The sequence below is a fragment of the Pinus tabuliformis genome, chromosome X (assembly GCF_031772625.1).
Source record: "Pinus tabuliformis cultivar Carrire ecotype Pingquan chromosome X, CPIR1, whole genome shotgun sequence".
NCBI lineage: Eukaryota > Viridiplantae > Streptophyta > Pinopsida > Pinales > Pinaceae > Pinus > Pinus tabuliformis.
In genome coordinates, this window is record NC_142308.1 from 282,601,257 (window position 1) to 282,617,852 (window position 16,596).

Here is a 16,596-nt window from a genome sequence, read left to right on the forward strand (position 1 = left end):
TCAGCTACTCCATTTTGTTGTGGAGTTATGGCTATAAATTATTGTCTTGTCATGCCATGATCTTCACAAAATTATTCAAACTCTCTTGAGGTGTATTATCCTCCTCTCTCTCATCTTCATAATTTGATCTTTAGATCCTCCTCATTTTCTACCTGAGATTTACATGCCTTCAAAATTTTAAGCGTTTTGGATTTCTCTTTTAAGAGCATGATCCCTGTGGCTCTAGTAAAATCATCAATAAGAGACATAAAATATCTCTCTTCTTGGGATTTTTTTTCTGGTTGGGCCATAGATATCTATTTGAATTAGCTCTAGTGGACTAGATGAAGAGATTTTTTTTCTTGAAATGAGTCATGGTCTGCTTATCAAATTGAAAAGACTTTCATATTGAATTATCAAGCTTTGATAGGGTTGGAAATCCTCTCAAATCTCCTACCTTGCTGACTTTTATCATACACTCAAAGTTCATATGACCAAGCCTCCTATGCCATAACCAGGTTTCATTTGTCTTTCTCAAATAATAGGTTACTCTAGAGTCATCAAAGACATACGCATTATTATAAGTTATGATTTCCTTTCCCACGAGCTTTCCATTATTTTCATGACGTATCTCACAATATTTGGATCAAAATATCATATTATAGCCATTAGCACAAATCTAGGTTACAGTAAGTAAGTTGTGCTCGAGATCCTCTGCATAAAGAAGATTTTTAGCATTAGTCTTTTCATCAAGACTCACTATTCCCTTGCCTTTAATTTTTTCTAAGGCAATGTTATCGAACATGACATTGTTCCCTACGTTCTTTTCTTTTATAGAAATATATTTACTTTTATCCCCAGTCATATGATTGGAACAACCACTACCCACATACAATATGTTTTCTTGATCATCTGCCAACATAACAATTCCACATTCCATGCTCTTTCCAGACTTACGTTTCCAATTCTTCTTACCCTTTTGAAAATTTGGATGCCAAGCATTCTACGTCCTAGATGAGTAATAAAATATTCTTTTGTATTCCCTGAGCTTGTGTCCAAAATTATTACATTTGAAGCATTCAACATCATTCATTAAGGGAAAGAATGAATTTTTATTTTTAGAGTGATATTTTTGAGATATATAATGTTGAAACTTATTGTATATGAAATTTTTATCTCTTTCAACTTTGACTCTTATACAATCAACAAACTTATGTCCAAAGATAGGAAACTTATAATAATGACCATAAAATGAATTAGAGTAGCTAAAATTGGAAGGTTCATGAGTTTGCACATGATGATACCTGTGTTGTCTTGTTGATTGATTCATTCTCCATTGGTATGACTCCTTTGAGATGTTGAAATTATTATTCCAATGGAGGGTTACACTCTTGCTTGCTACATTGATATCTTCTCCAATTCTTTCTTGATGCACTTTTCGACAGCTCTTAGGTTCCTCAAATCCTATGGACCTGAAGTTCATCTTCCTCATATAATATTCTTGTGGACCAGAATATCCCATAGTTATTTTGTTCTATGGAGACCTTTGATAGCTGAGAATATGATTTAGCCTTCTTGTCCCTTCTGCAAACTTTTCATTTACACCTTTCTCGGTTTCCAGTCTCTCAATATCCATTCTTAGAGAGTCAACGTTTGTCTCGAAACTCTTATAATTTTCATCCATTCATGGGTCAATTCATTAAGGACTTATTATTTTCACTTAAATTCTTCTAGTTGGACTCTTAGGAATATAATTTCTTCTTTCCATGTCTCTAATATCATCTCCTTCTTTACTTTTAACATCTTCTGCTTTAGATGCATGTTAGTTTCTAACATGTTTTTTGTTTTTCTTCTAGTCAAAGAACTAAATTGTCTTTAATTTTAATGTTTTCTTCAATTTTTTCTTTTTGATTAACAAATTCATCATTGTTTGAGTTACAGATACCTTCTTCAACATGTTGTAGTTGTTCTTTTAGTTTCCTATTCTTTCTTTTGGCCTTCTTTAACTCATCAGGAGCAATGATGAGTTCTCCTTCAAAGTTCACTACTACTACTTATTTTTCTTCTTCAGAGTCTGTAATATTTTGTTTCTTGGAGTCTACATCAAATTCCATTAGGAACCATTCAATTGACTCATCCTCTAAGGAGTTTTCACTATCCATTTCTACAATTTAGCTATCCTCTTTAGAGAATAAACCATTATTCTTAGAGGGTCTCTTCTTTTGATGTTTTTGAGCTTTTCCTTTGAAATTCTGATCATATCTATCTTGTATTATTCCTTGTTAAGGGAACTTGGATGAAAATTGTCCAACACTTCCACAACCAAAGAATTCGAAGGGATGCTTCCCTTTATGCTTTCTTCAGCCACGCTTTAGTTTCCTGAAAAGGTGAGCCAACTCCTGATCAGATTCACAACTACAAAAATATTGAAGATTTTGGTGCTCCTTATCCTTCTTAGACACCTTAAAAGTTGCCTACTTTGGTTCAAAGTTATATTTTCCTATTGTCATCTCATAGGCTGTGAGAGTACCACGCAGTTGGTCAATTCTGAGACTCTTCAGATCATACATCCCTTCAATGGAAGATCTTTTGGCCTTAAATATCATAGGCAGAGATCTTAATACCTTCAAAACAATTATATATTCTTTGATGGCTTAACCAAGTCCTCTAATCATATTAGTTACTTCATTGACTCCAAGGAAGTATTCTAATATACTTTCTTCTTCACTCATTTTTAAGCTTTCAAACATGATTTTGAAGGTTCGAAGTTTGGCCTACTTGACTTTGTCACATCCTTCATGACTTTGACTGAGCTTCACCCACACTTCCTTGGAAGACTTATAATGCATAACTTTTACAAGCTCAAATTGATTAAGGCCAAACAGAATGGCATTCTTGGCTTTAGCATTATTTCCATACACCATTTTACTATTTGCATTTGTGGGAGGGATATTAGGAACACTATAATATATCAACATGAAGCTCCAAACATCAACCCCTAGAGACATAAGATGGGCTTCCATCCCAACTTTCCAAAAAACACAATTTGTCCCATCGAAGACAGTTATCTTGTTGGAGTAAACATCCTGGCTGTCTTGCCTAGACATAATTCCTTGTGGATCTACCTTCTAGTAGTTAAACTGTACCTGCAAGAACTTAGTACTGATACGAATTGTTGGAATAAGGACTTATTGAGAGGGGGGGTTTGAATAAGAAACTATGAGGTTCTTAAAATTTTAAGAACAAAACTTTATTTCTTTTCACTACTTCCAGTTACTTGTGAGTTCATTCATACTAATATGTAAACAAATAACAAGATAAGTCATTCATATGTACAGAAAATCCATCAAAAGAACATCAAACACATATTGGCACCAATATTTTTATGTGTAAAACTAAAGGGATAAAACCTCAATTTTTTTTGTTGTTATGATCTAAATTACACACCTACTTAATTACATCAATTTGTTTGTGAGCGCCCACTCACAAGAGGCACCAAACCCCTTCACATAGCAAGCTCCTACTTGCCAAGAGGCACCAACCCCTTATGAATACATGAAACTACCTACTCTAGCCATTGTCCTACTTTTCATAAAATTTTTAAATTGAAAAGAAAGGTTGATACATATACACAAAAACATAAATCCGATCTACTGGAATACCATCTCCTTTCCTTGAGCTCTACATTTCTCCTTTGAATTGTGCTCTCTGCTACTCAACTAGCTCTTGTCATTACCCTCTGCTACATTATATCTAAGTTAAAACTTGGCCCTAGTTGCCCTTTTGTTTTTCACACTCACAGTGATGCACCATGCAACTCAAAAAAATTCTACATTCCCCACTTTGTGCAACCACACTCCACTGTTTTGCTAGGAAAAATGTTGTCTCTACAGTCCTTCATGTTGTCTTTGTTGTTTCTTTTATCTTTGTTGCTTTGTACATAGTAGTTTGTTTCAACATGGCACTAAATTATGTTGTTCCTTCAAAAAATGTGATGCCACTGTAGTTCTATTAAATATAAAAATGGGCCTCTTATGGATTCTCCATACTGTGAATTTAATCTCAATCTTTCCTGTACACTCAACAAGAACCTTCATTGAATTTAGCCTACACAGATCACTTATTCATCCTAAACACTCCAGCAAGGATCCCATGCCTTCTTAACTACTTGTCAGATACCTAAATGTAATGAAGGCATGACTCTCTTCCTTGCAGTGCCATCACAAATCTGTCATATCCCATAGATTTACTGAGTTGGCGTCTTAGAGAAATTCTCTTCATTTATTTCCAGGTGGAATGTATGTAATTATCACAGGAGACTTGCTTAAGAATGGGACAAACTTTACAATCGCCATTAATTAAACGTCACCAACCTCTCTATGGGCATTCACTATCAGTTGCAGACTCATACATCCTTTCTAAAATGTGTGCTAGAGTTGTTGACTCATCCATAAAAGTGAAACAATGCCAAATATGACACATAGACCGAATTTGTCGACTCATCCTTTAAACATATGCCACTACATGAGTTGGATCATGGAAGCCCTAGTACCTGTAGCTTTTGTTAAATACAATTTCACAAGAGTTATCAACTTTCACGGTTCCGAGCACTCACCCACTAAGGTGCACTATCCTTGGCAAGGAAAATTTTAAGGATGGAAAATTTTCTTGAAGTTTAAAACATTGGCGAATCTCACTAATCCCTAATATGAAAATTATAAATGTTTATTGATATATTTGTAAAATTAATCAAATTTATAATTATTTTATATATAGTCTCTATATAATGTTGGCGATTTTTAAGGTAAAATAATTTTATATTCTAAAATTTGGGCGAATCGTCTTTTATAAAATTGGAAATTGGCGAATCTTTTTTGTGGAAAAATCATGGAAAATTAGCCCACTGGGCGAACATTAGCCCCTAAAATTTTCCCTGATCCTTGGCGCCTTTCCTTCAATTTTGGCCTGCACTCCTTTAAATTCTTTCCCACAATGGATTTGCTTTATTAATAACCCGAAGGCCCTTGGTCACCAAAATACATGAAACCACTGCAAAATCTGGACCTGAGTGTACCTTTCATCTTTTTACAAAACTGTCAACTCCCAACACGCATTGTCTCTTAACACTATTTAACCAACACTCCATTGAAATTGCTTTTGTATTTTCAACTTCTAGGCAATTTCTGTTATGGGTTTTGTCAACTGATGATTTCTTAACTATTGTCTCATGCTAGCTCGACTTCTTGCCATCCCAGACCACCTTTTAAATAAACCTTTGGGGTTTCGGTCCTTCCGGGATTTTGGGGTTTTGGGTCTCCCACTACCCTAGCTCACTGTAATCTTGTAACACTTTTAAATAAGCCTCCAGGGTTCTGGGCTTTTGGGTTCCCATTACCTCTGCCCACTACAATCATATAACACTTTTAAATAAACCTCCAAGTTTCCGAGCGTTCCAACGTTACGGGCTCTGCTACTAAGGGCTTCAAAGTCCTTACTTTCGCTAATCATAACTTTTGATATAGGGGCCCATTTGCATGATTCGAAATATCATTGGAAAGAACTTTCTAGGAACTTTCTTACTGTGCCACTTTCAAGAAGTATTGATCTTATCTCTTGAGACCTGATATTGTTCAAAGTCCGTGACTTCCCATCCATCATAATCATCTTTCTATGGCTTCTCCATTAAGCCTACTACTATGATTATTCTCTAGAGAATACCGCGGCAACCACGAGACTCCCCTTGAATCAACATGCTCATCAATGCTGGTCTGGTTGTCATCAATGCCAACATACCAAGTGCCACCACTCACTAAGACGATGCCAACTGCCCAACAATAATAGATAAATTATCTTAATTTAAATATAATAAAATAAAAAAGTGCAAATTATAATATTGATGAGATATGAAAATTTTGTATATGAAACTTATAAATCAAAGTTCAAATTTAAAATAAAATAGATAATAAAAATGGAAAATTAAAAAAATATAAAGAAATGTATATCTATATACCTATACACTTACTCGTTTTAGGATTCTCTTAGTCTTGGGTTTATAATAAATTTGTTTCAAGTTTAAAAGATCTTCGGTTTATAATAAGTTCGTTTTAAGCTTAAAAGATCTTTCATTAGTTTGGCTTTTTAGTTTGGTGGTAAGGAAATACAAATGTCCAAGTGTCCTTAGTAATAAGACATCTAGTTGGAGGTCATTAATGCTTTTATTTGAGGATGGCCAAATATTACAAAGTAAAACATAACATGAAAAAAACAAATTTATAGTCGTGCGCTTTTGAAGTTAGCCTCCGAGGGATTTTTTTGATGGAGCTTTCCAAAAAAACCTATTATGTGTGGCATTGCGGTGGTTTTGTTTATGAAAACACATCACTACATACATTTTGTATATTCCCATGGTCAAGGAACAAATAAGAAGGGTGAATTTCTAGGCTTCTATATCTTGCTTAAGTAGAAAGAGACAACGGTTTAACGAAGTTTAAGTTTTTTCCTAATTCCAAATAGGAAAATAAAGATAAATATTGGTTTGGGCACTCTTTTATGATAGCCTACCTAAAGAAGCCCTTGAGTTGTTAGTTTGTGAGAATCTTTTGATAGGGAGATGATAGAATTTATGGATATGAGAACATAAATATTCCTGTTTTTTCTTCCATGTTCCGTGGTGTCCGTTTCTGCTCGGTGCAACTGAGCATTTTGTACTCTAATGAGACCACGTTTTTCGTTCTTAAAATAATAGAAATTTTTACACAATTTTGAGAATGTCGGGCTGAAATTGTTGGAAATCCAGCGATGAAGCTTTAAAGTTTTGGTAGTGCTAGTCCATTTCTACCATTTCTCCACAAATTCCAACTATAATTTCCCCATCTGGCCAAACTGTGGCTTTGTTAGACAACGCCTCAGAGATTTTTGATACTCTCTAGACCAGTCACCATACACATTATTTTATTATGCTCTTTTTCGCCATAGTTGTTCTCCAATGTTGCCTCGTGTCCTTTGCGATTGACTAGTGTTTATTTTAAGCTCTCTCTACATATCGACAATACTCTTTTGGCATTTTGGGTGGATCATACCACCGCGTTTTTTTCGATTTTCGGCGATTGGAACAGGACTTAATCCACGTCGCGAAAACCTAAATTATCCGAGGAAGCGCAACTGGTGGACCGTAGCGAGACGAAGAAAAATTGCCAACTGTGAAGATACAATAGTTGATTCACAACACTCAGTGGACACAATTTCAGAGTCAATTGGAAAACTTCCAACTTCGGGATAAAGTTGATTTACTTCAACACAATGATTGAAAACTCTGGTGAATACTTTAATTTTAATCAGATCAACTGCTTTCGTCGAAAATGCTTTTCCCTATCAAACAGAAATTATGACAGCGAGTAAAAAGAAATTACACCTATTGAGAGCATTATGCTCTGTTCAAATTCGGCATTGCCTCTTTCTCGTTTCCTAATTTCGTCATGGTTCAGTAGTGGACCTCTCTGTTCCGACGCAAGTCAACGATTAAATAAAAAACAACTCCAGAGGCCCGAATACATTGGATTCCAAAGTATGTATATATATATATATATAGAAGTGTAAACATACTGGAATCTAAATGAGATAACCAGACGTTAATTTCTAGTGGAGGTATGGAAGTTCAATTCCATGTCGGTGTCCGGGCACGGGCACTGTTGATGACTATCTGGGGTTTGTTCTGCAATACTGGGAACTTGTGTAGTGCATCTCGCAAAGACAGCGTCGTGAATATAGGCGTTCTCTTGAACTACAATTCATATGTGGGAAAAGTGGCGAAAACCGCAATTGAAATGGCGGCTGACGACGTTAATAGAGACAACCAGGTACTAAACGGCTCTCAAATGGTTGTTGAATTCCGTAACACAAAAGGTGCCGGGATTCAGGGAGCTTCGGCTGGTAATTTGCTCTTGAACTCTTTTTTTCATCCAGATATAAATAGAAAACCACGTCTTTGTTTGTTTGAATTCACTCTTGTTATAATGAATGAATGAAGCTCAGTTGGCACTGAATACCCATTTTTTGGATTGGGCGATTTTGTAGCTTAACTTACCCACGGGAAATTTATGAGTATGCTTAATTTAAAATATCATGCGTTTGTTTTTTGTTTTTTTGGGGGGATACAAGGTGTGTGGGCAAATGTTTAAGGCTTTGGGTTTTTATCAACACCATCTTATTTTCGAAAACTTGAAGAGTTTTTGGGTTTTTGATAAAAAGCTTCTTATTTTCTAAAAGCCCCAAAGTTAAGACGGAGACAATCCAAAGTCCGTGAAAAAACTTTCTATTTTCTAAAACCCTCGTATTTAAGACGTATAGACCGTCAAAAATCCATGAAAACGACATCTGGTTAGTGCTATAAGAGCTCTCACTCACGTTTTAACACTTGCCTGGCTAATAAACTTCAACACTTTTTTGAAAAGATTCACTTATATATATCAAACATTCGAATAATTTTATCCAAAATACCCAGTACTTCAAACTCGATGAAAATGACATTATGAATAGCGACAATGCCGTCTCCTTTTTCACCAAAATTCCTGTCTTAAACGTTTTGAACATTGTTTCTGATCTTATAAATAATGAAACCCTTGAGCATTTCTTCCACTTTCTTCACCTTTATATAGATTTTCTATGAACAGATTCAAGGCATGGATATGGAAACGTTTTTATTCCGAGTGACTAAGACAATAACTGCATGGAGCACTTTGAACGGCTAGCCTGAAATCCTTCGTTCAAACACCCAAACACTGGTATCAGTTTATTGGTGATACAAGTGTGATTTGGCTTCCTATCACCCTACCTTAATCTCTTTCTTGAAACGCCTTAATATCTTTCCCCATATCAAGTTTATGATGGAAATCTATGAAAATAACTATTTTCATTTTCTTAGCAATTTAATGTCTTTCCCCATATCAAGTTTATGATGGAAATCTATGAAAATAATTATTTTCATTTTCTTAGCAATTTAATGTTACTCGTATTTATCAAGTTTATAAAAAAAGTCTCATGCTGATACATACCTTCATTCCCATTCCAATTCCCACTATCACCTTAATCAAAAATCTATTTTTCTTAAAACTCTTGCAACTCACGCTTTTTGCATTTTTTAGCCAAAATTTACCTAAAAAGAGAAATCTCATCCTACCGAAACTTTTAGGTAAAATGGCCTAAATTTACATAAAAAGAGAAATCTCTTCTTACTTAAGCTTTTAGGGAAAATGGTTACTCTTATGCTCAAATTTAAAAAGTTTTCGCTCTCTCTCTTAAAGCTAGTTCACCCAATTGCAGTAGGGCTTCACCACCTTCAACCTACTTCACCCTTCCCCAAATTTCTAAGATACTTTCCAAAAAGAATGTTAAAAATATTTTTAAACTTTCAAAACACTAAGAGCTTTTTAGAACTCTCAAAGCTGGTTCAACCCTAGTGTTTACTAAATCCCTTGTTCTTGTGAAAAATCATATATTGTACAAATGGGTAGATCTTTTAAAGCTTGTCTCAAAGAGCATACCACTAATATTGTCATAGCAATACCTCCAAATATATTACTATTGAATATTATCATAACTTTGAATACTCGATCTTGTTTGACCAAATCCAAATTCTAGCCACTTCTTTATATTACAGAGCTTGCTTGATAAGAGAAGATATGGAAACTAAAAATCACCTTAATAATTTCAATGGGGAAAATAGCTACAACCTCAAGTCTTGAAACTAATAATTCATTGGTTCATTCAATAAATTTATTTATTTGTCCTCTTTTGGGTCATTTTTCTATTCACTTTGTTATTCCACTTTCTTCTTTCTATTTATTTTTTATCCAAAATTCACAAAAGAAGAGAAATTTCATCTTACCAAATCATTTAGGGAAAATGGGTACACTTATGCTCAAATTCAAAAATCTTTTCCTCCCTCTCTCAGGCTAACTCACTCATCACTATTCATTGCCTTCAACCTCCCCCAAACCTACCTCATCCTTTCCCATATCTAGGCAACCACTATCAAATTTCTAAGATTCTTTCCAAAAAGAATATTTAAACTATTTTTAAACCCTCAAAACACTAACACCTTTCTAGAACTATTAAACATGTTTCCAATCCTATGCTCAATTCTAGTGTTTACTGAATCCCTTATTCATCTAAAAAATCATACATTTCACAAATCAGTAAATCTTTTAACTCTTGCCTCATAGTGCATATCACTAATACTTGTCATTACACTACCTTCAAATCTGTTATAACACTTGATATTGTTTTACCAAACCAAAATTCTAGCCTCTACTCCGTATTACTGAGATCATCGTAAGAGAAACTCTTAAAACTGAAAAGAATTGTAATAATTTCAATAGGGAAAATATCCACAACTTCATCAAACCAATAACTTGTTGACCCATTCAATAAATTTATTAAATTTATTTTACCTCTTTTGGGTCCTTTCTCTATTAGTTTTGTTAATCTCCTATCTTCCTTCCTCCTTTATTTTTTAATTTTTTTTTCGGGTTATTCTTTCTTAATGCTAATCTTGCTCCTTTTCTATCTTCTTCCCCTTTAAGATCTTAGTTAACTCTTTTGTCTTCCGAGAAAAGAAAAGTTGCTCTTGTTTTTAATTTCTTACTTTCATTTTTAATCTCAAAATTCTTATAGTTTTTATATCTATATTGTTTTTAACCCTTTTTATTTTTATTTTTTTATAATATATAAATATATATATATATATATATATATATATATATCCTTTTAAACTTTGTAGGGGTAGATAGCCTATCTTACTCTCAGTAAATCCAACTATAATTAGGGGATTTGAACCTTATATCTCTTAGTTTTCTCAACACTCACATTACTCCAACCACCAATTAACTTGCCCCCTTGAGACACTCATTACTCAATTTAATTTAAGTTCTAACTTTTATTTATTTACTTGACATCTTTCAATTCAACTATTAATAACCTTTTCAAACTCAACATGTCCTCTGTCTTTCTTAATAGCTAATTTTCTTATTTTTCCCTATATATCTAAATCCTATTACTCTCTCCTAACACTTTTAATAGTATTTATTTTTTCCACACTCTCCTTACATCTGTATTAGTATTTATTTTATTTATTAGTGGCTAATAAATAGAGTGTTTATCCATCCCCATTAGCTTGCTTTCTAACTTAAATCATAATAAATGATGTATTTATCTAAAAAAATTAATATTTATATCAATCAACATAGATCAATCTAACTCTTGATCTAACATGAGTAGAGATGGATCAAATTTCTTCAAGTGCAAATTTTTTTAGAGTGCAAAATATAATGTGTAAATAAATTGATACCCACATAAATTTGTTAACATAGATATTCAAATTAGTTAAAAAAATATTGGGTTGAAATGTTTTTGAAAGATATAAGGATTAAACATCTTACTCACACATTTTTTCTACTTCTAATTTCTTTACGTGAAATTATATTATGTCATATAGATAACTAACTAAACATATATAGCATATTAATTTATGTTTTTTTATTACAACCTAGATTATTTTTTTATTTAGAGTAGTTTATTTTTAGTTTATAAATATTGATTATAGATAAACCGATCCAATCTATCCTTATAAGTTGTAAAATAAACCTCTAGAGGCAATAAACTCATTAAACCTCTCCACTCCGTACAAAAATTCTATGTTAAAGATCAAAGATTTTATTACATTAAAGCTATCAGATAAAAGCAAACTAAGCCGTTCAAAATTCACCACACATAAAACTGCAAGATCGTTTGTTGAATTGTTTTTCATTAATTTCATCTCTCTCCTTAGGCATTAGATTTATACTAATTATTATTATTACATGTTTTTGGAAAATTCAGCTCTTGATCTGTTTGAGACAGAAGTAGTTGCGATAATTGGGCCACAAGAGCCCGAGGTTGCAGAGTTCATATTACATTTGGGATATGCCACCCAAGTCCCGGTTGTTTCCTTTTCTGTAACTAGTCCCTTAGTCTCCCACCACAGATTTCCATATTTCGTTCGTATGGCACGGAGTGATGCCTTACAGATGCACCCCATTGCAGCCCTCATTCAGACCTATGGCTGGAGAGGAGTTACAGCTGTTTACTCCGACGATGAATTTGGTGCCGGTGCGGTTTCTTCATTAAGTGACGAGCTTAGGAATGTTGGGTCAGAATTAAAATATAGATCGGCAATATCCAATACTGCCGACCAGCAAGCCATAGGAGAGGAGTTAAACAAATTAATGACAATGCAATCAAGAGTTTTTGTAGTTCATATGCAATTTTATATTGGTTTAAAAGTCTTTACAGAAGCCCATAAAATAGGGATGATGGATAGTGGTTATGTCTGGATAACCACAGATGAATTTGCCAGCCTTTGGGATGTTATGTTAAATGATTCTACCACGGTGTCTATGCAAGGTCTCCTCGGAGTCAAAACGTATATCCGGAATTCCAACAGACTTGAAGAATTCCGTAGAAGTTTTAGACGCCGATTTAGAGATGAAAACCCCGATGAAGAAAAGACTCGGCTTAATCCCTACGGTTTATTTGCATACGATGCGTTGTGGATGATAGCTCTTGCTATCCGGAATTTAGGAAACACTAGTTTTAATTTCTTGAAGCCCTCGATCTCTCCACCATTCGGCGTTGAAGATACAACTGATTTCACAAAGCTTAAGGTGTTTCAGGAAGGACCAGAGTTATTGCAGAATCTCCTGGAGACAAATTTTTGTGGTTTAAGTGGGCATGTTCAGCTGCAGGATGGAGAAATGATGGGTTCCACTTATGAGATAGCTAATGTGGTGGGTAAAAGCTACCATGTTATTGGGTATTGGAGCAACGAAACTCAGCTTTCCAAACAACATCCCTCTTTTGCAGCATCACCATCTGGCCAGAATAATACTATCGACAAACTTGGAACCGCCATTTGGCCCGGGGGATCAACAGAAGTGCCTCGTGGTTGGGTACAACCAACGACTGGTAAGAGGTTGAAAATTGCAGTACCCATGCAACATGAGTTTAACCAATTTGTCGCAATAGCATTTGACAGTGGCAGTGGCCAAAGCAAAGTCACTGGTTTCTGTAGAGACGTTTTTGACGCGGTTCTCAGTCGATTGGACTATGCATTGCCATATGATCTCATTCCCTACCATGTAAATTCCTATGATGAACTTATCTTTCAAGTCTATCTGAAGGTACGTCCCATAAAACTTTGAATTAGAGTTTTAATTCTTTTTATTAGAAAGAAATGCCAAACGGTTTTTTCGAATTTTCTTGGCAGAATTTTGATGCAGTTGTGGCGGATACTACAATTTTATCAAATAGAAGTAAATATGTAGATTTCACACAACCATTTACAGAATCGGGTGTAGTGATGGTCGTACCTATCAAGGCAGGTGAAGCAAATAATGTTTGGACGTTCATCCAGCCTTTAACTGTGGCCATGTGGTGCACAACAGGAGCATTATTCATATTTACAGGATTTGTGATATGGCTTCTAGAGCACAGGGAAAATCCTGAGTTCAGAGGAAGACCCAGAGACCAATTGATGACTCTACTATGGTATTTTTCTTCCTGCAGTTATGTATTTTACGCAGTTTTATTTCGTTTTCGTGGTGTTAGAGCCCAATAACCTGTCGCTATCACTTTTTTATTTGCTCTGCTGTCACAGGTTTTTGTTCTCGACACTGTTTACCACACACAGTAAGTGATTCTTCTTGGACATGAAAGGCTTGTTTTCTCCTCTCGTTCGAAAAATGAGAAAACAGAATGTCACCATTTGCATGGTTTTATATGATATTTTGCCTCGTTATGTATTGTACTACAGGGGAGAATTTAGTGAGCAGTTTGTCTAGATTGGTGCTTATGATCTGGCTATTTGTAGTTCTCATTTTGAAATCCAGCTATACGGCCAGTTTAACGTCTATGCTCACAGTGCAAAAAATGAATCCCACTGTTAAAAATGCTGAGACTCTCCGTGAGAGTGGAGTAGCTGTAGGGTATCAGAATGGCTCTTTTGTAGCTGATTACCTGCACAAGGAGTTTGGCATAGCCAAGGAAAATATTAGAACATATTCAACACCAGAGGAAGCTGGCTATGCTCTCTCCAAGGGTCCAAATAATGGAGGCGTTGCAGCTATTTTCGACGAGATTCCTTATATCCGCGTTTTTCTAGCTTCACAGTGCGGATATACGATGGTCGGACCAATCTACAAGACTGGGGGCTTGGGCTTTGTAAGTTCCTTGAAATCCTTTATTATGTTTGTAAACTACAACGCATTTCAAATTTTCAATCGCTAGTATCTCACTATTAGGGCATCTGCACAGGCATTTTCCAAAGGCTCTCCACTGGTCTCCGACATTTCTCGAGCTGTTCTGTCGCTCTCAGAGGACAAAGAAATGCAAGAGATTCAAGACAAGTGGTTCAATAACACTGCATGCACAGACTCCGGAGAAAAAGTGCATACCCATAGGTTAAGCATAGACAGTTTCTGGGGACTCTACTTGATTACTGGAACTGCGTCATTGACAGCTCTGATCATATTCTTTTCCCTGCTTCTCTACGATTACAGGAGGGATCTTAATGTTAAAGCTAACAATAACAGTGAAATGGATGATCCATCAAGTAGGAAAGCTTCAAAGAGTTTGTCAAGGGCAGTGCAATTGTTCATAGAATGCGTTGACCAGAAGGAGGGTTCAACCTCAGGTCCAAAGCCAAGAGTATCAGAAGTTAGCGTAGGCAATAGTGGATACTCTAGGCCCGGGTTCAAAAGTAGCCCTTCCGATCTTGAAACGGGCTCTTTCAGGACCAGCACGCTTTCCAGGAGAAGTTTCTGCTTCTTGAATCATGAACATAAACATGTGGGCGGTGCAAATGAAAACTCAACTGCTCAATTGTCATCAGTTTCATCACTTGATCAGATAACAGAGCACATACCACCAAACGAACCGTAGAATGCCTAGACTTTCCCAAAATTTTATGCATATAGCCTTTTCTAAACGAAACAAAAAAAGTTTTTTTTTTTCCCTGCGTATAGCCCTAAGAGCTGCCGTCTGGGTTGTGGCATGCCATTTATCTATTTTTATTCATGTGATATGCATAGTTTTTTAATGCCCTGAATTGAGTTCTTGGATCTATCATCTTACCAAGTTGTTCCATACAGAGGCAGGAAACAGTGTGAATATTTTTCTCGTATTATAGAGCAGAATATGTCACTATCTGTAAGAATAGGCTACCTTCATAGCTAAGAGATGGAATCGAATCACTTTAGATTCGCTGTTATGGCACTGGAGCACGGTGCTTTGCCGTATCAACAGAGCTCCTGATTGCTTTCTTTGCAGGAGATGAATATCAAATTTTAGTTTTTGAAACTGAACATCTTTTTCACCAGAGAGTATTGAACAAATAGTTTGCATGGTTCAGGTGGCCTCATTACTATGACAAACCTATATGGAAATGGGAATTGCCTTTACCACTTCCCAGAGCGATAGCAGTTATCAGCCATCAGACATTGGACCTGAATAAGTCATGGTGGTGGCTATTGGTTACGAAGTTTGACTAAAATTGATCGATTGAAAAATTGTCATATCATATGTGTTTATATTCGGAAAGTTATCCCACATGTAAGTGTTTACAGCAAAGAAGACTCACGATTGGTTTGAACTAGATCATGTAGATTAGCAACTCTTCCCGTTAACCAATTGTAACTAAGTGCATCACTGTGTCACGTATAATGGAGCGTGTATAAGTCCTCCAAGCATAGTGATAAGTCCTCCAAGCATAGTGAGTGGGTTTTAATTTTATTTGGAAGGGTATATATTTACTTAACTCAAGGATGAAAAGTTAAAAAAAAAAAATTGTAGTTCTATTAACAAGTGTATATTAAATAAACTCTTTATAAAAAAAATGCCAAAACCAAATGGTGTCTTTCTAAATTTTTAAAATGTAAAAAATGGCTACATTAAAACACTATAAAATCTTATATAGGCAAACATTTTTCTCAAATTTTATTAAAAAAAGTTAAACATACAATTCTTCTATTCATTAAATAATCTTCAAAAGTATTTGAATTTACATCATTGAAAATATAAATTTATTTGCACAATGGAAAAAGTTTTTAAGTTTTCATTTGTTTCTAATTTATACTATCTGTTGTGTTCAACTTGAAACAATTTAAAGGAAACCAAAAAAACAAATATATACCTTCAACAACCAAAAGAATTGAACTTTTCTCTTAACATTGCTCAATCAAAGAACACTATCAATAGACTTTCATCTCCATTAAAAACTTCAAACTCTATAGATTAAAAAAATTAGGTCATTATAAGGAAATTTTTCCATATCTAAAGGGAAATATTGTAATATGTAATACACATGTGCAGTGTTGTTGTTGTATGGCTTTCTTGGTCATTCTTTTTTGTTTAAGAATGGTTTTCAAATTTGGTCCCTACAATGCATTCAAGTTTGGTTGATATTTTTTTTTTTCTAATAATGCTGTTTCTTTTCATTGATGTCCTTTTCTAATAATATGATTTCTTTTCATTAACAATGTCATTTAATTTTTCTATGATTTGAACATCTCCTTAAAAGCTCTTCAT

General features: G+C 34.7%; 1 protein-coding gene across 1 annotated transcript in view; it reads left to right on the forward strand.

Moving 5' to 3' along the window:
* LOC149139503 (glutamate receptor 3.3-like) overlaps positions 1 to 14,952 on the forward strand; it is a 93,375-nt gene extending 78,423 nt beyond the window's left edge. Inside the window, exons 2-7 of the mRNA XM_089450746.1 lie at positions 7,619 to 7,908; positions 11,854 to 13,193; positions 13,280 to 13,560; positions 13,670 to 13,701; positions 13,826 to 14,232; positions 14,326 to 14,952. Of these exons, the coding sequence (XP_089306872.1) occupies positions 7,619 to 7,908; positions 11,854 to 13,193; positions 13,280 to 13,560; positions 13,670 to 13,701; positions 13,826 to 14,232; positions 14,326 to 14,952 (2,977 nt within the window). The remainder of the gene's footprint in view (positions 1 to 7,618; positions 7,909 to 11,853; positions 13,194 to 13,279; positions 13,561 to 13,669; positions 13,702 to 13,825; positions 14,233 to 14,325) is intronic.
* The last annotated feature ends 1,644 nt before the right edge of the window (positions 14,953 to 16,596 follow it).